This window comes from Suncus etruscus, chromosome 6, assembly GCF_024139225.1.
Source record: "Suncus etruscus isolate mSunEtr1 chromosome 6, mSunEtr1.pri.cur, whole genome shotgun sequence".
NCBI classification, from domain to species: Eukaryota; Metazoa; Chordata; class Mammalia; order Eulipotyphla; family Soricidae; genus Suncus; species Suncus etruscus.
The window spans coordinates 21,884,785-21,912,051 of record NC_064853.1 but is presented as its reverse complement, the minus strand read 5'-3'; the positions used below and the strand labels follow the sequence as shown (position 1 = coordinate 21,912,051).

General features: G+C 38.8%; 1 protein-coding gene and 1 pseudogene across 1 annotated transcript in view; one reads left to right on the top strand and one right to left on the bottom strand.

Annotated features, from left to right (window-relative positions):
• FYB2 (FYN binding protein 2) overlaps window positions 1-27,267 on the bottom strand; it is an 85,579-nt gene that overhangs the window by 36,770 nt on the left and 21,542 nt on the right. The window contains 2 exon segments of the mRNA XM_049775465.1: window positions 860-938; window positions 15,958-16,058. Of these exon segments, the coding sequence (XP_049631422.1) occupies window positions 860-938; window positions 15,958-16,058 (180 nt within the window).
• Window positions 17,547-18,204, top strand: LOC126010981 (nascent polypeptide-associated complex subunit alpha-like; annotated as a pseudogene).

Genomic DNA, 27,267 nt, shown 5'->3' with positions numbered 1-27,267 from the left:
CAGGAAACCATATAGGATGCCAGGGATTAAACTTGAGTTGGCTGCATGCAAGGCAAATGCCCCATCTGCTGCATTCTCTCTCTCTAGTCCCAGAAACTGGGCTTTTGAGAACTTGTGATCATCCAGTGCCATGTGGTATTATAATTTGAGTGCTAATGCCAGAGGTCTCGAGGGTCATGGGGTCATGGTTAGATAGTCTGTGCTACCCAGCTTCAGTGGCAGATGGTTATGCATGCTGAGGACTTTAGAGTATTTACTGAGTGAGTCAGTTGGGTTAGAATGAGAAGGCAGTATATGGTCATTCAGAGAACCCAATCACCTCCACTGCAAAGGAACCTTCCATAGTTGAAGTGGAAACCTGCTGACCCACCAAGCAAAACCAGCTCCAACATAAGAGGTTTAGTGGTAAGAGAAATAAATGCCTTTTCTTTTTGAAGCTAAAACTCACCTAAGTTCATCATGGAGAGAACTTTTCCAAGGCTGAAAGGGAAAGAAGAAAAAATAAAGGTGATTTCCATCCTTTCACCCAAGCTAAAGCCTTTATGGTTGGGGATCTGATCTTTACAAATGAAACTAAAAGGAAGCAGGGAGGGTCTCCAGGGAGAGTAAAGGTGACAAGAAGTTAACAACAGAAAGTTAGCCTCAGATTTGAACAGAAGCAGCATTTCTGAAGTGGAGGCATGCCAGAGGCAGTGCATAATTGAACTGAGAAAGGAATTGCTCTCTGAATGTCTCTTCAGAAAGGCATCTGTACAATAGAGGATTTTTAAATCATCTGAAGAAATATGAATGTGTGGTCTTTGCGCCATATTTCCACCAACCAATTCAAGTCAAGTGGGGGAATTTCCCAGTCTTGTACCTGTGTCTTGCTAAGCAAATACCAGCTCTCACATAATCCAGATTTAGATCAGCTTCCATTATACTCATGTCTTGTTCACCTGCATTCATGTATTAGTCACATTTCTGGGACTGTTTATGAGTCAGAATTTAGGCAAGAACACTGTCCAGTGTTCAAAACACTGGACAAATGCAGACCTCAGCACTCATCTTCCTTACTGGAGCCCAGCAGGCTTCCCTACAGATTATTGAGTCTGGTTTCCCACAGAACTTTAGAACAAAGCCCAGCAGCACTGGTAGGACTATAAGATGGGCCATATTGGTGTCTCTGTGTCATTTTTCACCTCTAGAAAGCAATATAGAATCTGTGGGATGGAAGCAGTGGTGAACTAACTGCTAGGTAACTGGGGGATTCAATTCTGCTCTATTTTCAAGTAACTGTGCATAGTGAGGAAATGGTATGTAAGTGGAAAATCCTTCCTGGCCAGATATTGGTAGTGGCAAAAAATGAAAATGGTCATAAAAGTGAGAATGACTCTAAGAAAAAGTCCCCTGGTAGTATGGGAGGAGGCAGTGAACTCTGAGCACCTAAAGGGCTGAATAGCTTTGAGTAACTGGGCCTGCTGCAACCCTTGTGGGTTCAAGTCACCAAAGGCTGAGATCTGGGACTTAGATCTGAGTCTACCCTCCATGCTTAATAATGTCATTTCCGTTTGAGGGCAAAAGGTTTTAAAAATTAAAAACACTTAAATGTGTTTTGATATTACATGGGATAAAGCAGTTTTTTAAAAAAGTTTACACAGAAAGGAAAGTTTGACATTTTCCTGATATTTCTAGATCAGTTTTTGTTTTTTTGAGGGGAGGGTGGGAAGGACAAGGTTTTTTACAGTTGGATGCTACTCCTGGTTCTGTGCTTGGGAGTTCTCTGGATAAGTGTTTGGGGTACCAACTATGATATGGGGGATCAAACTAGGTCAGTTTCATTCAAGGCAACTTCCTTAATCCCAGTACTTATCTCTTTGGCTTCAAGTGAAGCATTGTACTAGAATATTTCCATTCTTATAAATAAGAATAATAATCACTCTGAGTTTTCTAAAGTATATTCAGAGAAAAACAATTTTTTCAGTAAGTGTAACCAAAGTACATGGACCAGAATAAGGAAAAGGGATTAAGGTGCATATAGGGGTCCCACTTTAAAATACCCTCCCTACTTTGAACTGTATAGTTCCCCAAGTACTATCCAAACTGATTCTTGAGTTAGTATCCCTTAACACTGCCAGGTGTGGTCAAAATACCCCCCCCCCAAAAAAAAAAAAAACCAAAGTAGAAAGATGTGAGGAGACTCACTGGAAGAAAGGGGAGATATTTCAGGGCACTGTGACCATAGGAGGTTGTAGCAAACTTGGAGCTTGCTAAAAGTTTAATGACTGAGTCACTCTCTTTCTCCTGACCATCCAGTGAAACATTCACCTGTTCTTTGTTATCACTATCAACTACTGCACAGCCTCCTGATGCAGGCTACCAGCATATGGACTTCCTGTCTGCATGGACACCCTCCACCCCCAAATCCCTTGTGCTATAGTCACGGACAGCAACAAGAAGCACAGCTTTCAAGAAAACTGTTCACAGCAAACCTCATCTGCATTCTCCCAGCAGCCACAAATATAGGCCTGTTACTTTGCAGATAAGAACATGGAGGTTCAGGAGTCCAAGGCCAAAAGGAGCTCTGCAGGCCAGCAGCTACTCTGCAGGGTCCTGTTTGAATTGTTTCATGGCTTTCACTTCAGGGGCATCTGGAGCTGAAACCCCATGAGCCCAGAAATCCAGCCAGGAATGGTCTGATTGTGGTCTTGAAAGAAAACACAACATACACCAATTTGACTTATACCAAGGCATCTATCTCCAGAAGGACAGTCAAAACAGGTTAACCGGTGTTGGGGGCGGGGAGCAGGAAAGGCCAGAAAGAGTTCTGCGTTCTCTCATTTCATATTTAATTTTAAGACAGCATGTCTCAGAATTTCAGTTGTTGGGTGTAGAGAATTTTAGACACAACCAAATCCTAGCTCTTGTTTTTTTTCTCCAAAGAAGCAGCTTTAGATTGGATGCAACATGCTTGCATTAGTTATAAATCTGATAAATAAGAGCAGAGATACCTTTTGGAGTTCTGGAAGCTCAACTTCATAAGTTGCTAAAATAAACAAGAAAAAATTATTTCCACCCATTCTTCACCAGACCCAGGACTGTAGCAATATGTAAGGTCCTAACATGCAGGATTCTCAACCTTTGAAACATTGATCCCCCAGAAAACTTTGTCCAGTTGGTTTGGGAAATTCTCAGATCACTGACCAGGATGGATTTTATTTCAGTGGGGATTTCCAGCATAAAAGATGAAGTCAATGCAAACAACAGAAACATTTTTTCCTTTTCGGTTTTTTTGGTAAACAGATACATAGTTCATGCTTAAGAAAAAACCCTGAAAATTAACTTAGCAAGCATAAGCAAACTCAAAAGGAAGGAGAAAGGGGGACAAGTCCAGCAAAAACCCAAATCTCAGTTCAATAAAATAAATTCTGTTTCATCCTTCAAAGAAAGCATTTCATTTCTTTAAATACAACTTGAAAAGGAGATGAATTGCTAACTGTTTCATGATGTGAATGACATCATGGCAACTTTAATGATTAACTCACACAAACAGTGGCAGGAAATTTGGGTTCAGAGGCCATTTCTACCACTTCCCACCTGTGACAGGGTTATAGTAACTTCATTTCTTTGAGCCTCATTTGCTCTTCTAAGAAAAAAATGGTCTATTGCTATGTACCTAATAGGGTTGATGAGAAGATAGAAGGAAATGACACCAGCTAAGTAATCAAATGTAGCAAAGCAACAGTGTCAAAGGTAATGCAGTATCTTAAGCAATAATACACTTTTAAATATATCCATGTTGAACCCAAGCATTGTATTTAATTCTTATTTGCTTTTTAAACTAGTGTGAGGGGCTGGAGTGACAGCAAAGATGGTTGGAGCTTGCCTTACATATAGAGATAAGCACAGCAGGTAAGGTACTAGCCTTGCACAATCAACCCAAGATTATCCTTGGCACCATATATAGTCGCCTGAACCCTTTTAGAAGTGTCTTTTGAACACAGAGCCAAAAGTAAGATCTGAGCCCTTCTGGGAGAGTTGCAAACAAAAAAGCTATAAACAAAAAATCTACATCGAATAATCAATTTATTAAAAATCTGCTTATAACACATTTTTGTCTCATTTGCATTCCAAGTGTGTGTTTCTTTTCCAACTTAAAATGATCTGAGATCTCCCACTGCTGCTTTACTTACCACTCTAGTTTTTTAAACAATGAACAAATTGGGGGGGGTTGTAAAAACAATTAACAAATTGGAGCCAGAGAGACAGCATGGAAGTAAGGCATTTGCCTTGCATGCAGAAGGATGGTGGTTTGAATCCTGGCATCCCATATGGTCCCCCGAGCCTGTCAGGAGCGATTTCTGAGCGGAGAGCCAGGAGTAACCCCTGAGCACTGCTGGGTGTGACCCCAAAACAAAAACAAACAAAATGAACACATTGTTATCTTTTGGCTTTTCCTCACTGCCTGTGTAGAAGAGGAGATATTAGATCTTAAAAGTGATGAAACCAAGGCTTAGAGACTTGCCAAACTACTGAATACCCTTAGTCAATAAGGTATTACTAATTTGACATAGCTATTCAAAAAAAATGGAATAAAGCCTTGGTAATATTTCTACCATCAAAACTTGTTCTCGAATTAGGAATATAAAATATAAAAAACTGTTCCACAGATGATCAGAAAGGGAGCAAGAAAGGATGATGCAAGCCATAGAACTGGAACCTTGACTCACTTTCCACTTAGAGAATCCTTTCTGCACCAACAGTTTTAACTGAGCTGAGAGAAAAAGGACAAACACAACAAGATGTTCCTCTGCCCCCTTCTTGCTGGTTTTACCATAACACAGCCCTTCTTTATAGCCCTAGCTCTTTTTCAGTCCTGGCTCCCTGTATTCTTAAAAACTTCTTTTCAGCTCCTTTCCACTAGGTGGTGAGATACTGTTATAAAAACAATAACAAAATACATTTTTTTTAACATGTAGAGCAGGGGTCTCAAACTCAATTTACCTGGGAGACACAGGAGGCAAAGTCAGGGTGAGGCAGGGCCGCATAAGGGATTTTGCTTACCGAATATTCGCAATAAAATATCGTATTAGTAAGAAAAAAAATTGCATTAAACATTTGCATACCCCGAACGGAACTGCTCGGGGTATGCGAGTGTTTAATGTAATTTTTTTTCTTACTAATGTGATTTTTATTGCAATTATTCGGTAAGTGAATAATCGCGAATACTGCGATATTTGAAGGCCGGCTGCGGGCCACAAAATGTTGTACAGAGGGCCGCAAACCCCTGATGTAGGGTTAGCATGCACTGTTAAATGTTTAAATGCTTGATTTCACTTCATTTCCAACTTCATCATTTCAAGTTTACTGAGGGATTTTATCCAGAGTAAGAGAAATACTCATTTAAGGTCATGCCATGAAGAATTGGCTTTTAAACTTGATTCTGCCAAAGAATCATTCCTCGAAATGGCATAGTATCCAGCAACATGAATATATCTTTGCTGGAAATTAGTTTCAAGAGTCTTTAAGTCACAGGAAAACCCTTGCACCAGGGAAACACTTCCGAAGTGCATGGTTTTAGAAGAGCTAGAAGAGTCTAAATTTTATTTCACCACCACCCTGCCCCCTTGAAAATAGGCAAAGTCTCAGAAAGCTACCTCAACTGAGAAATGTACATTGAGGGACAGGATTCATTTTCTTTTCTTTTCTTTTCTTTCTTTTTTTTTTTTTTTGGTTTTTGGGCCATACCGGGTGATGCTCAGGGGTTACTCCTGGCTATGTGATCAGAAATTGCTCCTGGCTTGGGGAACCATATGGGACGCTGGGGATAGAACTGCAGTCAGTCCTAGGCTAGCACGTGCAAGGCAGATGCCCTACCGCTTGTGCCACTGCTCTTGCCCCAGGATTCATTTTCTTGGCACTGTTCAAGGGATAGATTCATCCAAGAGCAAAGTCAACCACCTATTTCTCATCTCTTTCTTCCAGGAAGGAATCATTTATATTTTCTCATCCTTGGCGAGTAGCAAAAAAAAAAAAAATTTCCTTTGAGCTAAGAAGTGAGACTGGGGTTGAAGTTTGTTTAGTTATTTATTTTTAACCTATATATATATATATATATATATATATAATTGTTCCAATCCATTTCCTCTAAAGAATTGCTTTACTGCTTTGTAAAGAAGAAGTTGCCTATTTATGTAGGTCTTTATTCTGAATTCTAATTTTCTGTTTAGTTTTAGGTGTCTCTACCCAGATTAAAATTCCTAAGATGAGGGGCCATTGGCGCAGTGGTAGGGTGTTTGCCTTGCACGCAGCTGACCTAGGATGGACCGTGGTTCTATCCCCAGGCATCCCATATGGTCCCCCAAGCTAGTAGCGATTTCTGATCACATAGACAGGAGTAACCTCTAAGCGTCACCGGGAATGGACCAAAAGCTAAAAACAAACAAATGATTTTTAAAGTGGTAAGATCAGAGTGGTATAGCCATAAAAATATGATTATAGCTTTGAACTCCAAGCAGTAATTCTTGAATATAGATAGCCTGATATCACTCACATTTTTCTAGTCTTCACCTTCAGTTTTATGAAGATATACTTGCTTCTTATACTTATATATAGAACTATATAACTTGAAAGGAAACAGCATATGACTTGCTTTAATGATATTGAAGAGGATTGCTACATTTTTACAATTGCTTTAAGTTATTTCAGTTCCTTTGCTATTTCATACACACTAAAAGAATAATCTTATCTATATTTATAAGCCATTTTTATGGGATTTTATGAGATTTATTCAACCAAGGAATTATATTTAACCTATATATCAGGTTGTGGATAATTAACATTTGTACTGTATGAGTCTTTCAATTCATAAACATAGAATGTCTTTTAATTTATTATTTTTTAATTGTATTGAGATTATTGTGAATTATAAGTCTTCCACAGTTATACTTCTGGCATATAGTGACAGTGAATTAGGGCCATTCCCACCACCAGTGTTGACCTCCCTCCACCAGAGTTCCCAGCATGCATCTCATACTTCCCCCTTAGCCCCCTGAACTACTAGTGTAACAGGTCCATCTTGGACCTTATAGTTTGGATCTCTTGATTCTTTTTTTCTCTTTTTTGAATTTGTAGTATTTGGGCCACTGGGATGAGAGAGATGAGAAAGAGAGAGAGAGGGTGTGGGGGGAGAGGGAGAAAGCGAGGGGGGAGGGGAGAGAGAGGGAGAGAGAAAAGAGTAAGAGGGAGAGGGAGAGAAAAGGAAAGAGAAAAGAAAAAGGGAGAGAGGGAGAGGGGGGAAGCAGAAAGGAGAGAGAGGGAGGGAGAGAGGGAAAGAAGAGAGAAAGGAGTGAGAGCGAGAGGGAGGGAGAGGAGGAGGGAAAGAGGGAGAGGGAAAGAGGGAGAGAGAGGACAAGGAGAGGGAGAGAAGGAGGGAGAGGGAGAGAGGAAAAGGAGAAAGGAGTGAGAAGGAAAGGGGGAGGGGGAGGGAGGAGGGGAGAGAGGGAGAAGAGAGGGAAAGGGAGAGAGAAAGGAGTAAGAAGGAGAGGGAGAGGGAGAAGGGGTCTCTTAATTATATTGTCATTGACTATGGCTTGGATATTTAGATCTGACTTTTTTTTTTTAACTCAATGCTCCTGAGACCACTTGTCTCTGGGTCCCATCCACTTCCCCTCTCTCTTTTCTCTATCTGATGCAGAGCAAAATAATTCAAGACCAAAGGTTCTATGTAAAAGGCAGGAGCCCCTATCTAGAAGATATAAAGAAAATTAAAAGAAACAAACAAAAACAAAAGCAAAATAAGGGGGAACAGGTGTGGCAAGATTTTTTTCATGGGCACAGTAAATGTTGGGGAAATTAGAAAGGAAATTTTCTTGGCCTAAATGGTACACAGTGCCTTCACCCATGAAGTATACTGTCATATGACTGACTACAGGCTCTGGGCTTGTTGGTTGTCCTACCCCAAGGTTTTTCTTTATGGTCCCAGGAGAAATTCTATTCAGTTGCTGTTGTCATACTCAGTCTTCCATAATTAGAGATCTTGTTTTTTTCACAGATCTTAGGATGGAGTATCTTCTGATCTCATTTCACTATTAGGTGGTGAGGTAGGGCAACCTTTGCCCTTTGTCTCTTAATTTATTGAGGATTTCTTTAATCAGGTTTGTAGCTCTCAGTCTAATATATACTGTATAAGTTTTAATCCTAGTATCTTTCTTTGTGGGAAATTGGAAAAGGTACTTTTTGTTTTTCCATTTCAGTGTCCTGTGTTCACTGCCAAGAGACAGAAAGACAATTGGTCCTCTTGTGTTAATATGGCACCTTCGGGGCCGGGCGGTGGCGCTGGAGGTAAGGTGCCTGCCTTGCCTGCGCTAGCCTAGGACGGACCGCGGTTCGATCCCCCGGCGTCCCATATGGTCCCCCAAGCCAGGAGTGACCTCTGAGCGCATAGCCAGGAGTAACCCCTGAGCGTCACCGGGTGTGGCCCAAAAACAAAAAAAAAAAAGTACAATATGGCACCTTGTGGCCTTGTTGAAGTCATTGATTAGGTTTAAGGGTTTGGAGTTGCTGTGCTTTCTTTTGTTGGGGCAACTCCTAGAGGAGTTTTTGTATCTATTCCCAGCTCTGTGTTCAGCAATGCTCTTGCTGATATACAACATGGTACCAGGGATTGAACCAGACCATCTCACATGCAAAGCATGTATTCAGCCTGACAAGCTATCCCTTTAGGGTTTATTGAACACTTTTTATCTAAATAATAATGGCATCAGCCATTAATCATTTCTTTTGACCTCTGATTTATTTTACTGCCTTATTGCATTGACTAAAACTTTTAATACTAGCGAAACCGTAGTGATGAGAAATTACATTTTTACCTAATTTTTGGACGAAGTATTCATTTTGTATCATTAAATAGCATGTTATCTATAGGGATTTTTTTTTTTTGGTAAGTGCTCCAAGTTTAAGAACTGTATATTCTTATATTTCTGAAAGGTTTTAAAAATAAAGAATCCTTTCTGCATAAAATGATATAGGACTATATAATACTTATCCGTCCATGAATACGATAGATTGCATTGATTAGTTTTAAATATTAGACTTGCCCCTCAAGCCCATGTTCTCCTTAAACCATGTATCTTGCTTGCTGTCTCTAAAGTTTTTGGACAGGTTTTCTACTCTGAAGAAGCCTATGTTCTCTCTTGAACATGTCCCTCTACTTTTTCTTCCCTCACATCTTCCTAAGCAAGTTCTGTTATAGAAAAACTATCTTGTTTCACTAAAATAATAAATAAATATTAAGCCAGCTTTATAACCATCGAATAAATGACACTTGGGCATCATATAGAATTCTTTTTATATCTTTTTTGAATCCTTTTTGTTCATGTTTTGTTAAGTATTTTTATGAGTATACTTATGAAGAATTTAGACATGCAATTTCCTTCTTTTGTACTGTTTCTGGCTGTGTTTGGTATTAGGGTAAATACCAGCTTCATAAAATGAATATGAAGTGTTTCCTCCTCATCTATTTTTCTCAAAGATATTGTGTAGATTTCGTGTTAATTCTTTAAACATTTGCTAGAGTTTTCCAAGTATAATCATCCAGACTTAGAACTTTTTTTTGTGAGTTTTAAAATAAGAATTCAATTTTCTTAATAGTCATAGTTATTCAAATGATTTCTAGTGAGTTGTTGTAGTCTGCACTTTTTTGAGGAATTGTTCCATTTTTATCTAGTTGCCTAGTTTTATGTGAAGAGTGGCTCATAATATTCTCTTATTATCCTTTTGATGCCTGAGGGATTTTAATGATCTGTTTCATTCTTGATCGTGTTAATTTGTATCTTCTTTCTTTGTTTCTTTGTCCCTCTTACTGGGGGTTTGCCTCTTTTATTGATCTTTTCAAAGAACAAGCTTTTGGTTTCTTTTTTGTTTCTCTATTGTTTCTATTTCTAATTATTTCTATTGTTCTCTATTATTTCTTTGTTTCAATTGTTTTTCTGTTTCGACTCCACTTATTTCAGTTCTTTTATTAATTTATTTTCTTCCCCTGGTTTGGGATCATGTATTTTTCTCATTTATTTGCCTTCTTTTTTTATCTTAGGTAAGGTTATAGATTTGAAATTTTTTCCCATTTTCAAATGTATCTAATGTTAGATATAGCTTAAGGCATGTCCCCACATAATTTATTATGTTGTGTTTTCATTCTGTTCAACATATGCTTTGATTTCCTTTGAATATAGACTTCTGGCCTCAGGTATTGTTTGGAAATGTTTTGTTTTGTTTGTTTCTAAGTGTTTAGAGAACTTTCTGTTGTCTTTTTATTATTGACCTCTAATTTTATTACCTAAAACAAAAATACTTGGTAAAATTTCAAACCCTTCACTTTTGTTTGAGGCTCAGACTTTATCTTGAAATCTTATCTTGGTATCTGTTAAATATCTGCTTGAAAGTCTATAAATTTTTACTCTTGTTCTTAGTCAAACAGATGTCGCATAGATCTTATTTATGAATTTTCTGGATGATCTCTTCTGTATTCCTGATTATTTTCTGTGTAGGTATTATACAGTAGTTATAAGGAGAGCTAAAGTTTCAAACTATAGTAGTTTCTTTATCCATCAGTTTCACTTGATTATTTATTTTGGTATAAGGTTTACTTTCAATGTCCTACTTGAAGTAAAGTTCTTTTAGACAGCACATCATTTTAGGCATTTTATATTGTTTATAATATTCTTTTTTTTTTTTTTTTTTTGGTTTTTGGATCACACCTGACAGTGCTCAGGGGTTACTCCTGGCTCAGAAATCATCACTCCTGGCAGGCTCGGGGGACATATGGGATGCCAGGATTTGAACCACCGTCCTTCTGCTTGCAAGAAAAATGCTCTACCTCCATGATATTTCTCCGGCCCCTATAATATACTTTTTTAATTTTAAGGTAATGTAATCAGTAATCTCACTATTCACCCATTATCCCATTAAGATTTTTTTGGTTTGAATTTGGTTTGGGGTCACTCAGGGGTTACTTCTGGTGTCTACACTTAGGAATCACTCTTGGTGGTGCTCAGGGTACCATATGAGATTCTGAGAATTGAACCCAAGTCAGTCACATGCAAGGAAATGCTCTAACTACTGTACTATCTTCCCAGTCCAAGTTTTATTTTTTATTTATTTATTTTTGCTTCCCTATTTTATATTTCTTACCTTCTTATGTTATTTGAATTTTATTTTTTATAATTTTTTTAATTTATCTATCTTTTTTCTATCTCACCGCATAGTACTTTCAGTGGTTAGTTCACATATTACACTATCGACACATGACATTTTGTTGTCTGCTGGTATGAATTTTTAATCAATTCAATTCAATCCATGCAGTATAGAAATCTCATTTCCTTTTATGTTCCTTAATTCTGCCTTTGTAATTGTCTCCAGTATTTAGTTTCCATGTATTTAAAACTATGTCGGATGATACAAATTTTTGCTTCACCCATCAAACATAATTTGGTAAACTCAAGAAAAGAGAATGTATGCCATTCATTCATGTTTTTGTTCTTTCCATTGTTCGTTTTTTTTCCCCTTGCTTCCTTGCAGTTTAGAAATTTTCACATTATTCTTTTAGGATGAGGTGGACACATTTTCTTTGTTTCTTTTCATCTGAGAATATCTTGATTTTCCCTTCACTTTGAAGGATATTTTCACTGGTAATAGGATTCTGAGTTGATAGTTCTTTTGTTTTTACTCTTGAAAAATGTGGTATCCCTTCCTTCTGGCTTTCCCAGGTTCTGATGATAAATACACTGTCATTCAAATTGCTTTTCACCTACAGGTCATATGTCATTTCTCTTACTGCCTTCAAGCTTTGTATTTTCAGAAGTTTGATGATCATTGTTTGCATGAATTGGTTTATCCTGTCTTGGATTTGTTCAGCTTTTAAGAATTTATTGTTTTATGCTTTTTTCCAAATTTGGGACAGTTTTAGCAGCAGTTGTGAGATAATTTTTTGTTACCTCCTCTTCTTTGCTCTCCTTCCAAGACTTCTAAGAAAGACATTATCTGATAAATCCTGGAAACTCTGTCCTTCCCCCCACCCTGCGGTCCCCACCAGATTTTCTTTACAGTGGTCAGACTGAAGAATTTCTATCATTTCTTTCAAGTTTTCAGACTGTTACCTCAGTCTTCTTTGAACATAAACCATTTTTTAACATTGTTTTTTCTTTAGCTCTAAACTTTCCATTTGTTTATTAATTTGTTGTTGTTGTTACCCTCTCCAATTATTTGCCAATTTCCAATTTATTTTAAGACTCTTCCCCTTCTCTTTGTTTCCTTTGCTCATGGAGGATTTTTCTAATAGCTGCTTCAAGATGTGACAGAATATCTGAACAGTTCACTCTTGTCATTGGCACGTATTGATGGTCTCTTTTCCTTCGCAGAGAGACTGTCCAGATTCTTGGTGCAATGAGTGATTTGCTGTTGAAGGCTGGGCATAGTGCACCATGGGAGTCTCCAGATCTTATCACTTTGCTTGCTTTTTCTGGCAACAGAAGAGGGCAGGCGTGTCTTTTGCTCTGCCAGTTGGTTCTCCATTTCTTGGCCTCCTTAATACCCAATGAGAAAAGGAGGCCTCATCACTTCTGAGTAGTGTGGTGATGCTGATTCTCTTCACCCCCACTTTCTGCTGATGAGATCTCAGGAAGATCTATTCTAACCAATATGTGAACATTGCTGGATGGCTATCCTGCCTTGGGTTTTCTGCTTCCATTTTAGCAGGGACATGAAAAGTGCCAGGGAAGAGAGGACCCCCAAGAGTCTTCACTGCATATAGGTTCAGCATTGGTTCTTTAGTGGAGCACTAGTCCAAGATCCTACTTGGCCTTTTCCAATGCCACACCAGGGGAAGGCTTAGGGCATATCACTGCAGCTGGTGAAACTAGATGTTGAGGTTCCCTTTAAGCCCTCCCCCCACTTTGTATTTCCTGTGATGTGTAGTTATGGCTATTGTCTACAGTTTCCTTGTCCTGGGTTTCTGGCTAGAAAGCATAGGTTTTTTGTTAAAGGGTTTTAAATGTGCAGACTGGTCTCCTTGGCTCATAGCTTCTTTAGCTCTTTAGATTGGAAGTTACAAGGCAAGGAGAAAACTGGGAATAACCACCAACCCTGTCTTAGCTTGAATGTCCCAGAATGATCGATCTCCCTTCAATCTTTTCAGGGAATCTCTAGCTCTGTTATACTGTGTGACATATCCAAGAGTGTTGTCATAGTGAGCGGGAATGGAGAGAAAAGTACATCAGCTCCATCTTCCCAGAAGCTGAATTACACTTGCATTCAAATGTATTGTTTTTATCAAACACTTGGAACAGTGCCACAAAGGAGATATTAATCTATTTTGTAGATAAATAAAATGAACTTCAGATATCATTCAACCAATAAGTGTTAGGAAGATGATGGATGATACTGGGGAGAGTCTTATGAACCTACACAAAAGGATTGAAGAGCTCCTTTCTGCCTTCTTTCTCTGGAATAGTTGTGAACCTTTGTTTTGGTTTTGGATTTTTTTTTGCTTAGTGGTACCTGAGCTCAGGCCTCAGGTGCACAACACATGTGCTTTAGCACTTAGACTCCCTGGCCTAGTCTTAGCCCTTTCGAGAGAGGCAAGGTGAATTATGGGCCACACCATAGTCTTGTTTCCATCCCATATTGTAGTCCACCAGCTCCTGCAGCCCCAAATTTATACCTGGCTCCCATACATACACTTTGACAGGGAGACTGTCCTACTCGCCAGTTTTCCCACTGTCTTTTTATAGCTGTGCTCATCTCGATCACCGCAGAGGCTTAATTTGCTTTTCCCTTTTTCTCTCTCGCTTCTTGTATTTGCTCTTTGTTTGGTTATTGTAATGTCTAGGGAATTACAGAGCTTTCTAGGGTGGTGCACTGGGACCCTAGACATAATTCTTTGGTAATGCATCTTTCTCCCATACACTGCAGATGGGATTCTTGGTGCTAGAACAAGCATGATCTCAGTTCAATACAAGAAAATGGGCCATTGTGTGAGCACTTTCTTTTTTTAGTTAATCCTCTCCGCCTAGCAGCAGTGTCCAGGAAGAATGCAAAGGACCATTTGATGAGGGAATGAGGAGAGGATGGCTTGGACATGCCAAGAATAGTAGCCGTCTTAGACCCAGCTACCCCTGGCAACTCTCATCTTCCTGGATAGACCTAGTCTATGTATAAAATTCACACAGGCTGCTTCTCCTGCCCTGTTCTCCTTGCAACTCCATTTGTCCCAAGGAGAAAGAACTCAGGGCAGGTTTTCAGAAGTCACAAAGATAGGGACTCTGGGCTCCATAAAGCCCAGAGAGAAGATTCCAGCTCTGATTGGGTTCCTGGGCTCTATGAGCCCTTGCTCTGTGGAAAGCAAAGATTCTATCCCCACTGAGCCCATGGGCTCTCTATTCAGATGGTATTTGCACCCCAGCGCCAGGAATTCTGTAAACAGGCAGCTTCTCAAGTCTATCCCAGAACTACTGAACCAGAAATACCTTTAAAAAAATCGCAGGTGATCTAGGGAAACATAAGTTGTAAACATGCATATTCTACTCCAAAGGACCAGATACCCAACTATGGAGCCACATTGCTTTGTCTAGGTGAGAGAGGCAGGAGTCACTCCTCTCATGACTTGTATTCTACAAGTCAAAGGGAGATTCAAGACTGCCTTGTTTAAAAGAGACAATGTGGAATTTATTTGCTTGTTTGTTTGGAGGCCACTACTCACAGTGCCAGGACTCACTTCTGGCTCTGCACTTAGCGATAACTCCTGATGGGGTTCTGGGGACCATACACAATAACAAGGACTGAACCAGGGTTATCCAAATAAAAGGTAAGCACCCCACCCATTCTATTACCTCCTGGTTCCAAAATTATCCTTTTTAATTTGAGTAAATTAGAGTGGATCCCATTCTTTTTAATTTTAACATTTATTTACCTTTCTAATTAAAAACTATCCGATTTTAACCTCATAAACTTCCTAACAAAATTTCCAGACTTTGGACTATTTTGTCTGTTTAGCAAAGAGGTTAAAATAGATTATCTATTTCTAAATTTTCTTGCAGGGAAGTCAAGCATCTTTGAATGAGAAGCAGGAATAAAAGAAAAAGAATAATACATTATGAGAAGAACATGGATCATAGAGACCAATGGAGCTTGTTCTACTCAGTATTGCTTGGGTAACCCTGTACAACTCAACCCCTCTGATTGATCTTCAGTTTCTTGTCTCTGAAAGTGGGTTAGTACAAACATGCTGTCAGCAGCAGATTCACAGAGAACCAGATACACAGATATGGCCCAGTGGATACTACAGTTTATGCCTTGTGTAGAGAAGCACTTTTTATAAACAGAACAAAGACATGTAGAAATGCAATGAGGAGCCCCTGCTTCTGCACTTTCTTACCTGACAGGATCTCCTTTTATTTACAAGAAGTCCTGAGCTTCATCACAAAGACCAGAGGCACAAAAACATATGGCTGGACCAGTAGACTTATCTGTTAAATGAATCTGCTCTTATTAAGGCTACACACAGACACCCTGTCCTCAGGGTCAGTTATCTCCCTCTCCACACATAGAGTTACTAGGGAGCTTCAAGAAAGACACTGCAAGAAGAGAGATGATGTTTCTATCGGAGGAGAAGGAAGAAAAATGAATTGCCTTATCTTAATTTTATCTCCCAGATACCTGCAAAAGGTCAACTACCTAAGCAGATTGGTAAAGGAGAGAGGAGGAGCAATAGGAAAATGCAGATCTAGGAGGTGGGAGAGAGCACTGATGCCCAACTGAATTTATATTTTTTAAGAGAAAAAAGAGGCAGGATGGGGAGACATGGAGAAATGATCTATTAGAGCAGAATGGCTGTAAATATTTTGAGAGGAAAAAGCACAACCACTTTTGGACACATTTTCATTCCACACAGGGATACAGTATTAATTGACCTAGCAGACTTACAATCAGTAATTTCTTCTGCAGTGCACAGGTTAATGGAGTTGCCAGAATGTCTTGGATATGAAATTGTTGCCTCATAATTATGTGGTTCTTCAAACTCAGCACTGAAAAAGAGAAAAAAGTTACTTAAAGCATTTCTTTAAACATTTTTAAACTTTTTGTTCTTTCTTTTTTTTCTCAATAGAGGAATCATGTAAGTACATCTGGCCAACATGGTCACCTAAGGCGACAAGGAAGCTATACTATCTCTTCTCAAAACACACAGGGTCTGCAGGAAATATTGCAAAGCAAAGCAAAATAAGGTAAAAATGAAGAGGAACGTCACTGTTAAAGATGTGATAACTGCATTCTATAGCCTCGAAGGGCATTTCAGATCCGATACACCAAGGTATTAGTGACAGGTGACTGGGATTTAACATCTGAGCTGGAAGCAGAGTCTTCACCTCATTGAAATGGAAGGCTAATGGAGCTCATAACATCCAGAGTCTTAAACACCACGTCAGCATCAATATTTCTAAAAATGTCTCTGCATACTTTAGAGCATGAGTTTGGAAGACCATTCTCTGTAGACTTGAGAATTAAAATAATTACCTATAAAAAATCAAAACCTGCAGCCATGCAAGAGTAGAGTGGGTAAAGTATTTACCCTGTACATGGCCAGCCTGGGTTCCATTCCCAGTATTTCTTTTTTTTTTTTTTTTTTTTTGGTTTTTGGGCCACACCCAGTAACGCTCAGGGGTTACTCCTGGCTATGTGCTCAGAAGTTGCTCCTGGCTTGGGGGACCATATGGGACACCGGGGGATCGAACCGCAGTCCGTCCAAGGTTAGCGCAGGCAAGGCAGGCACCTTACCTTTAGCGCCACCGCCCGGCCCCCCATTCCCAGTATTTCAAGCCCACCAGGAGTGAGCCATGAGTGAAGAGACAGAGTAAGTCCTGAGGAGTGTCAGGGTGGTGAAAGAAAAGAAAAGAAAAGAAAAGAAAAGAAAGAAAAGAAAAGAAAAGAAAAGAAAAGAAAAAAAAAGAAAAAGAAAAGAAAGAAAGAAAAGAAAAGAAGGAAGAAGAAGGAAGGAGAAGAAGAAAGAAAGAAAGAAAGAAAGAAAGAAAGAAAGAAAGAAAGAAAGAAAGAAAGAAAGAAAGAAAGAAAGAGAAAGAAAGAAAAAAGAAAGAAAGAAAGAAGAGAAGAAGAAAGAAGAAGAAAGAAGAAAAAAAGAAAGAAAGAAGAAAGAAAAAGGAAAGAAAGAAAAGAAAAAACAGAAATTGGAAATTGGACTGGAGAAATGGTACAGTAGGCATGTCAAACAACCAATTGCCTTGCAAACAACCAATTCCAGATCAATTTCTGGCACCCAATAAATCCTCCTGAGACCTGCCAGATGTAATCCCTGAGTTACAGAGCCTGGAGAAAGCCCTGAGCACTGCTAGGGAGTCCCAGAATCCAAAACAAAACAAAGAACAGAATACAAATATACACGTACACAACTTTACTGCTTACATAGACCTTTACTGAAATGTTGCCAAGTTGAACAAGATATAAAGTAGATATAGGAACAAGAGTGATCAAAACTGTTAATAAACTGCCGCCATCTTGGTTCCCTGTCCCCAGCACAAAATGCCTGATGAAGCCACAGAAATCCTTCCTGGCACAAAGCAGGAGTTGCTACAGCCCCAGGCTGAGACAGGATCTGGAACAGAATCTGACAGTAATGAATCAGTACCAGAACTTGAGGAACAATATTCTACATAGGCAACCACACAGCAAGCTCAGCTGGCAGCAGCAGCTGAGATCCATGAAGAACCAGTCAGTAAAGCAAAACAGAGCCAGAGTGAAAAGAAGGCAAGGAAGGCTATGTCCAAATTGGGTCTTCGACAAGGGGTTAGTAGAGTCACGATGTGAAACATATAAGAAAATCCTCTTTGTCATCACAAAACCAGATGCCTATAAGAGCCCAGTTTCAGATACCTACAGAGTTTTGGGGGAAGTAAAGATTGAAGACTTATCTCAGCAAGCACAGCTAGCAGCTGCTGAGAAATTCAAAGTTCAAGGTGAAGCTGTCTCAAGCATTCAGGAAAATACACAGACTCGACTGTACAAGAGGAGAGTGAAGAAAAAGAGGTTGATGAAACAGGTGTGGAAGTTAAGGATATAGAATTGGCCCTGTCACAAGCGAAAGTTTCGCGAGCAAAGGCAGTCTGAGCTCTGAAGAACAGTAATGATATTGTAAGTGCTACTATGGAATTAACAATGTAACCATCTGGCAAAATTGAGACCCCCCCCCTTTATTTTGGTGTTTCAAAAGAGTAATTACAGCTTGGCTTAAAATTTGTACTGTTTCTATCATTAATAAGGTTATGGCTTCTTGTTGGATGAAAAAAGTTAATGAAACTATTGGTAAGTGTAAATAAATAGTGACTATAATTGGGGGACAAAGAGATAGGCCTTCATGCTGCAGACCAAGTTTTAATGTCCTATGGTCCCCCAAATTCAGCAGGAGTAACTCCTGAGTGCAAATCCAGGAGTAATCCCTGAACATCACTGGATATGCCCCCCACCAAAAATTAGCAACTAGTAATGACTAATTTGAGAATAATAATTATGAGATGGAATTACAGTCTCAAAATAATTATGTTGTATAGAAACTAGTGGGAGAAGGCTACACTCATTGTTCTTGGGTATTCATATCATTTAATTCCAGAACAGAGACACACAGAAAAGAGTTCAGAAATAAGAATCATGCTTCACAAGTGAGAAACTGTGAACTCAATCTCTTGCACCCCCAAATAAAAATTAGCTAGGATAAAAATTTTGATTATTGTTAGATTGAATTCATTATAAATATAAAAATTCATACTAAACACTAATAGGAAAATATATCATGTAATTTTCAACTGCTGCATGTGAAAAATGTCATCGTAAGGGCTAGAGCGATAGTATAGCAGACAGGGCACTTGCATGTTGGATGATGTGGATTTGATCCCTGGTATTCCATATTGTTTCCCTAGCACCTCCAAAAATAATTCCTGAGTATAGAATAAGGAGTAATCCCTGAACACCACCAAGTAAGGCCCCAAAATCAAACAAAGTATTTTTCATAGTAAATTTATGTGACCAGAGAGATAGTAAAATGGGTAGTACTCTTGCATTGCACAGGGCTAATTTGAGTTCTATTCCTTGCATATCTGAGGGTCCCTCAATACCTGCAGGAATGATTTTGAATACAGAGCCAAGAGTAATACCTCAGTATAGCTGAGTATAGCCCCAAAAGCAAACCAAAAAATTATTCACAGTGAATTTAAACACAAACTATAATCTGTAGATTGAGTAGATTCAATAAAGACATAAAGTTCAAGGATCACAACAAATACATGAAGATTAACCTACTCCAATAAAATAGATCATAGCTGATTAGATGTTTTTAATGCCCAGCTAATACCCTAAAGAACACCAGACAACCAAAGTTCCCAATTATTTAAATGGAAATTGAAGATGTGAACTGAACTAAATAAAAGAGAGCTCAAGTAGGTTGGTAATATTAAACAGTACTTGACAAGTCTAAGAATGAGATAATGCATATGTACATATGCATATAAAAAGAGGAATCAAAACTATGGACAGTCTTGGGTTTTCAGAAATATAAGAGAAAATGATAAACTAACAATATGATTTGCTAAACATTTTGAAAATGTATAAAAAACAAGCACATATAGAGAAATATAATTACTACAGTGACTAGACAACAAGATTTATAGGTCAGATAGTGATGAAATGAGTTCCACATTATAATAATATACACATTTTCTCTCTACAACCTTCATATTCAACTCACATTTTACTATTTTCTCCAAAATGCTAATTTTAATGAATATTTCAGAGACTTGAAAAAAACAAGTATGATCCAACTCAATTTTTTTTAGATTTTTGGCCATACCCAGTGATGCGCAGAGGTTACTCCTGGCTATACACTCAGAAATTGCTCCGGGCTTGGGGGACCATATGGGACGCCGGGGCATTGAACCTCAGTCCATCCAAGGTCAGTCGTGTGCAAGGCAAATACTTTATGGCTCCACCACTCCTCTGGCCCCAGTTTTGTTTTTTGTTTTTGTGATCCAACTCATTTTAAGAAGGTAGTATAATTTGTTATGAAAATCACAAATAGACAAAATATAAAAGGAAGCTATAATACTATTTGAGAATTTGCTCATAGTCACAAAAACTACTAAAACTACTAATTAGTATTGGAATTAAATCAGTAACAACTAAAATTTATTCCAAGATTTGAAAGAACAGCTGAACATCAGAAAAATCTAATGTTGTAATTACACTGAAACAATGAAAAAGGAAATTTATTATTATTTGGGAAGAGGGTTTGGGGACACAGCCAACAGTACTCAGGGAATAATCCTGGCTCTGTGCTCCAGAATCATTCCTGCCAGTGCTCAGGGGACCATGTGCTGTGTTTGGAGTGAACCCTAACTGGCTACATAAAAGGCAAGCACCTTACCTTCTATCTCTCTAGCCTAGAAAATTATTTTAACTTTTGCATAAAAGCATACCCTAGGATATGCTCTGAATTTTCTCAACAACATCGTACTAAAAAGTTAAATGTAACATAGAATTAAGATCTAAATTCAGTTGGGGACTCCTGCATAGGAAAATGACAAGCCAAAAGAAAATTGAACAAAAGGACAAAATGAACACCCCCAAAGAGAAACATTCAAATGCTGATGGGAGGAGGGAGATCAGGGGCATTGGTGGTGGGAATGTTGCACTGGTGAAGGGTGGTGTTGTTTGTATAACTATAATCATGTTTGTGATCACGATGTTTAAATAAAGACATTATAAAAATAAAAAAGCAAAGAAGAGCTAATGGGAAAAGAGACCCAGACTCATAATAAAAAGAGATATGAAATCAAGGAATGAGAATTCACTTTATACCCTTTAGCCTGGCAAGAATCCAAATGTTTGAAGAAAAATATCTCATTTGGCAAGAATATGAATAAACAACTCAGAAATATCAGTTGGCATAGTCTTTGGAGCATCACTTTCAGTACCTAGGAAAACTGAAGTTGTTTATTTCCATTTCTGAGGAAAAAACCTTGGACAATTTGCTTGCATTTATGAGAACAATCAAGCATCTTTTGAAAAGGTGAACATTTAAAAGAAATTAATTGTCCTTTAGTAAGGTGATACATGAATAGATCAATGTACTTATATGTTGAAAGAAAAGGAGCTGTAATAGAATGAATAAACTATCCTTAGATGCATTGACATAGAAAGAACATAAAAACAATTCTGAACTTAAATCAAGTTGTAAAGAGAATAAGGCAGGAGGTCATTTATATACAAATGTATTATCCCTTTTAACAAATTTATGAGTTTGGAGTTAAAGTATAAGAAACACACTAAAGCAGTATATTTGTGGAGGTCCTGCCTCTGGCAAGGGAGGATTGGTGGGGGTGAGAGGGAGAAGAGAGGTCTGAAAAATGGAAAAGTATTTTTCCACCAAAACTGGGAAGGAGAGAAGAAACAAAGCACCACAATCCTTCCTTCTTAACACAAATGTGGGGTTACTATTGCAGTGTTTCTGATTTTTCCAATGACAGGTTTATTTCTGCAGTGATTATTACAGACAATGAAAGGATGGTATTCTCTCCCCATCCACCCCCACTTATCATAGTACAAACATATACCACTCAGTTGTTTTCCCTCTTTTGATCATTCTGGATACTTTTGAGAGTTTTTTCCCCCACATCCTTTACAATACTGTTAAGGACATAGAGTTCATTTTACTGAAAAGAAAAAATGATGAACTCTGGTTGCATCAATAATTGCTGCCCTCACTCGTTTGTTCTCTTCCCCTACAGTGATTGAGTGGAACTCCCTTAAATTATAGACTTAGCCATGTGACTCATGCTCCAGTAGCCTAACAACCTCATCAGGTCTATGGTAAATTAACCTTATTAATAAGAAACAATTTGTGGGAAAATTGAAGGAAGAAGTCTAATCAATTTCATGTACCATTTTTGTCAGAAAAGAATAAATATCTGACCTTAGATGATCAGAAAGAATTTCAACTGAAAGCTATAAAAAAGGGCATCTTCCAGATCAATTGTCTTTATAGAAGCAGTTTGAGGATGAATATTCAAAAGGAAAAAAAAAAGATATTGTAGAATTATGAGCAGCTCTTCTTTTGCTACCAGAAAATGTTTTTTTAATCTTTTCCTGATCAATTAAAAACATATCTGAGATTTGCCTTTATTTAATATGGGGAAGGTCAATACAGAGAATTTGGTTGCAGAGATGAAATAACTGTGATTTAAATACATCCGTGCCTAACTTTCTTTGTTCCTATGTTTATTAGTATTATATGTCTTAAAATATCAATTTCTCTGTCTAAGAGACTGTAGACATAATGAAGAAACAATAGAATTATAGGACTGGAGTTAGGGTGAGACAGATTTTAATATTAATCCATATTTTCTACTCTCCAGTTTTAAAATACTGGAATAAAATCATATCCTCAGTTTCCTCTGAGGTTTTTACTCTATAAAATGGTAATGACAAATCTACTTTGAATATACACTATTGGTAGTGAATACATTATTTTCCCTCTGCACAGAGGCACACCACAAAAGGCATACCTCAAGAATATCTTTTCCATCAGATTTGTTGTAATTCTACAATGAAATTTTGAGGTATCACATAGCTGTAAGTAGCTGCACAGTCCAAGATCTAGTCCAAGAACAAATTAGTGGCTTGGCATTTTTTTTTTTTTTTTTTTTTGGTTTTTGGGTCACACCCGGTGGTGCTCAGGGGTTACTCCTGGCTGTCTGCTCAGAAATAGCTCCTGGCAGGCACGGGGGACCATATGGGACACCGGGATTTGAACCAACCACCTTTGGTCCTGGATTGGCTGCTTGCAAGGCAAACACCGCTGTGCTATCTCTCCGGGCCCGACTTGGCATTTTGATAAGGTTCAGTCATAGAGTTGAGCCTCTTTGGTCACAGGATGTCAAGTGGGTTGCTATGCCTTCAGGCAGAAAAGGGAATTTGTCTCTACCTACACAGACGGTTCAAGGTTTCAGACTGAACCAGACTACCTGGGAAGAATTGATGGACAGCATTTTCTTTTTCCCATATTTCTACTTTTCTGTTTTTCTTATAGAAAACTTCTAGAAATATAAATATTACATTATAAGGCATTAATGTTTCTGGGCCTAGAGATAGTACAGTGGATAGAGTATGTGTCTTGCATGTGGTCCACCTAGGCTTAATCTCTGGCATCTCATATGGTCCCCTGAGCCCCATTAGGAGTGATGCCTGAGTGCAGAGCCAGGAGTAAACCTTGAGCACAGTCAGATGTGGCCCTCAAACCAAAAATAAATAAATAATGAGGACTGTAAAATAAAATCCACAAGTTTTGAGATCACCCCCCCACACCGTGTTTCTAACTTCTTAGGTGGATGAGTCTGAAGAAGCAGGGTAAGAGGCAAAAAAAGTAATACACCAAGCCAGTCAAAAAGTAAAGTCAAAAAGTCAGTGGCTCTTTAGAGTGGCTTCTGGTGGCCTCTTCCTCATGGTGTTTCCTCACATGAAACCAAAACTGAATTTTTTTATTTATTATAACAATACCCATCCACCAGGAGGGGGAAGATTGAGAGTGAGACAAAAGTACCTATCCAGTGGACTTTTACATATATAAGGAAGAGGTTTTAGGAGAGAAGTTGGGGGAACACCTTTGTTTGGTATTGATAGCTGGGTGTTACTTTATGAGACAATGTAAGGATGATTCCCAAAAGTAGATATTTTCAAACTGTGAGTTGGACCCTTGGAATCCTATCACCAAACTAAAATTTTAAACAAGTAGTTTCTCTGACTAAATCGTGAACTTGTAATCTCCTCTGATCCCTTTTCCCCCTTGTCACACCTCTCTTTGGAAGACAATTTGCCAATCTGTGTTTTTGGTCATACACTCTGACCAAGGAATTCAGACTTTCTATGTATAACACACTGCACTCATTACAGCCATGCCTCACTGGGTGTGTGGTTTTAGTGATCATGTAGTTGCTTAGAACTTTCATTTCTTCAAAACTTGACTATGAGGGCCCGGAGAGATAGCACAGTGGTGTTTGCCTTGCAAGCAGCCGATCCAGGACCAAAGGTGGTTGGTTCGAATCCCGGTGTCCCATATGGTCCTCCGTGCCTACCAGGAGCTATTTCTGAGCAGACAGCCAGGAGAAACCCCTGAGCACCGCTGGGTGTGGCCCAAAAACAAAAAAAAAAAAAAAAAGCAAAAACCAAAACCAAAAAAAAAAACCTTGACTATGAGCATTTTTTTCAAAACCTTAACTTAGTGTGGGAATAACTGAGGTAACATGTGGAAAATGCCAGACAGGTACATTTTCTTTTTTCCCCTTGTACCTTATTATAGAATGCTACAGCAGGATAATTCTAGAAAACCTAAAGGGAATGTAGTAAAGAAAATTGAGACAACCAGCCAAACCTTTCAGCCATGTTTCTATAGTCATTTCAGTTGGTGGAAACAGGGGAGCTTATGTTGAAATTCTAAATTCTACTTATCTCTGTGTACTATGTTTTGGCAAAGAGAATCTCAGGGAGTCATTATTTTGAGGACATGTTCCAGCTGATAAGGACTCGGAAATCATCTGAAAGCTTAACTGTCCAAAGTCACCAGTTAGGCAAATTTCTATGTCCAATAAAGAAGTCTTGTGAAGACTATTCTCCTCACAGGCCTTCACCCAAAGAAATCCTGGTTTTGAATTAAATGATAGGTCATTAGACTTTTAAAAATTACATCCATGCCATCTAAACATGGATCTCAAAATGTATTAATGCCAAGTTTATCAAAAAACATGGTCAAATTCAAAGGATTGTTTTTTCTCAAAGCAATTTTAGGGCTGGATGTACAGAAGTAAGGCACACACAGCTGGCCAGTGTTCAATCTCTGGAAACTATATGTGTGTACATATATGTATATAACACATATGTAAATGAATCCAATCATGTTTCATAATTTACTAAATCTACTATAACTTTTAGAATGTTTTTGATCCTGATCACTTGGATTACTCAGCCATAAGCACCTGAGATATATATGTATATGTATATATATCAATAAATATATAAATCAATTTTTTCTAAAAGAAACACAGACTAATAATCACAGTTAATTTATCTGGGTATGTCTGTGAGGATGGAGTAGCCATTTGAACCAGTGATCTCAGTAGACTGTGAAGTTGGATATGTTGGCTATCCAGTGTTGGATGGAATCTCCCCATGTTCATGAGTACCAAGCTAAGGGTCTAACTAGGACAAAGAGAAGATTAATGTACTTTTCCCTTATACAATAGTTGTTTTCTATAATATGAGAGTTAGTTTAAGGAAACAGATATTAGTGGCTGGAAAAATAGCATGGAGGTAGGGTGTTTGCCTTGCATGCAGGAGGACAGTGGTTCGAATCCTGGCATCCCATATGGTCCCCCAAGCCTGCCAGGAGTGATTTCTGAGTATAGAGCCAGGATTAATCCCTGAACACTGCCAGGTGTGACCCAAAAAACAAAAACAAATGAACAAAAAAAAAGAAAACAGATATTATAAGCAAGCTATATACCATATATATCACAGCAAACTATTATGTGCTATTATAGGATATATAAAATGTACATAATAATATATATTTATATATAGTATATGTACAATTATAAATATAAAGATAAATGCTTCCTATTGGCTCTATTTCTTTGGGGGGTCACAGATATCGCTACTGGCTTGGGGACCACATGGGATGCCAGGGATCAAACCCAGGTCCATCCTGGATCAGCCTGCAAGGCAAATGCCCTATCACTGTGCAATGGCTCTGGCCCCTATTGGCTCTATTTATTTTGGGAACCCTAATAGAAAAAAAAACAAGTAATTGTTATTAAAGTTCTGTAAAACCTTGCACAGCCTATGTCATCTCCTCATCTCAGTTTTGTAGCACTGTTGCCAACTCTGAACTATGTAGTTAATTGATCTTGTTAATAAAACTATATAGCAAATAGAAAGATAATACATCAGGTAGGGCACTTGCCTTGCATTTGGCTGATGCTGCTTCTATTCTCAATATTCCAAAGGGTCTCCTAAGCACCATCAGAATGAATTCCTGAGCTGAGAACCAGATGTAACCTCTGAGCATCACTGCTTGAAGCCTAATACCCCTACTAAAGGGTGAGATGCAAACAATAACAACAGCCAATAATCACTGAGTACTTAATATTGGCTAAACATTGTTCTACTTCTATCAATAAATTAGATTCTCTGCAGGTGACAGCATCATAAGAAAACAGAAGATTCATTCAAGGTGACTTACAAATATCAATGACAGGGCAGAGACTAGAACCCAGTATTAGAGTTTTGGAATTCAGGGTCTGTACCACCAGACTTTTAAGTGAGGTCTCATGAGCTGTATGAGCAGCTCCCACTGCACTGAAAGTTCTCAAAAATGAGGTCACTGCAGTATAGAGCATAAGAAGTTCTCCAAGGCCATAACACACTAGGAAACAAAAACTAATCAGAGAAGGTCATTTCTGCTGATCATGCAAAAGTAGACATGATTATAGAGTTTCATTCTGGCTTTTAATAAATTAAATTTGTATAAATATTGTCTACAGCATCCCACTGAATTCTCTCAGGATCACTGAGAGGCATAAAAGGAACCTCAGACATGGGGTTCAATGACTTTCCCCAGACAGCCTTAAAAAAAGTAGAAGAGCCTCTATCCATCCTCTCTTGAGCTGGAGGCTAGCTCTAGCCACATGGGGTTTGGGACGACCCCATGTGGAAGGCCTTCTCCCTAACTTGGGTGTGCTGGAAGCCTTGATAGGCCCCCAGCCTTCCCCTCTTCTGCCCCCGGTCTCAAGGCCTTCTGGGGTGGCAGCCCAGGTGGCCAGACAAGATGGGTGTCGGGGGGTCCCTCCTGGATGGGGTCCCAAGCTTTCCCTGCCCTTCCCCCAGCTCTAGGGTGGGAAGGGTACAGGGTAGGGCGGGCAAATCCTGGCTTCCGGCTCTTTATCCATCCTCTCTTGAGCTGGAGGCTAGCTCTAGCCACATGGGGTTTGGGACGACCCCATGTGGAAGGCCTTCTCCCTAACTTGGGTGCGCTGGGAGCCTTGATAGGCCCCCAGCCTTCCCCTCTTCTGCCCCCGGTCTCCAGACCTTCTGGGGTGGCAGCCCAGGCGGCCAGAAATGGTGGGTCTTAACTGGGGTGTGCTGAGAATTGCTCGGTTGTGCTGTTTGTCACTGGTAATTTTTGAT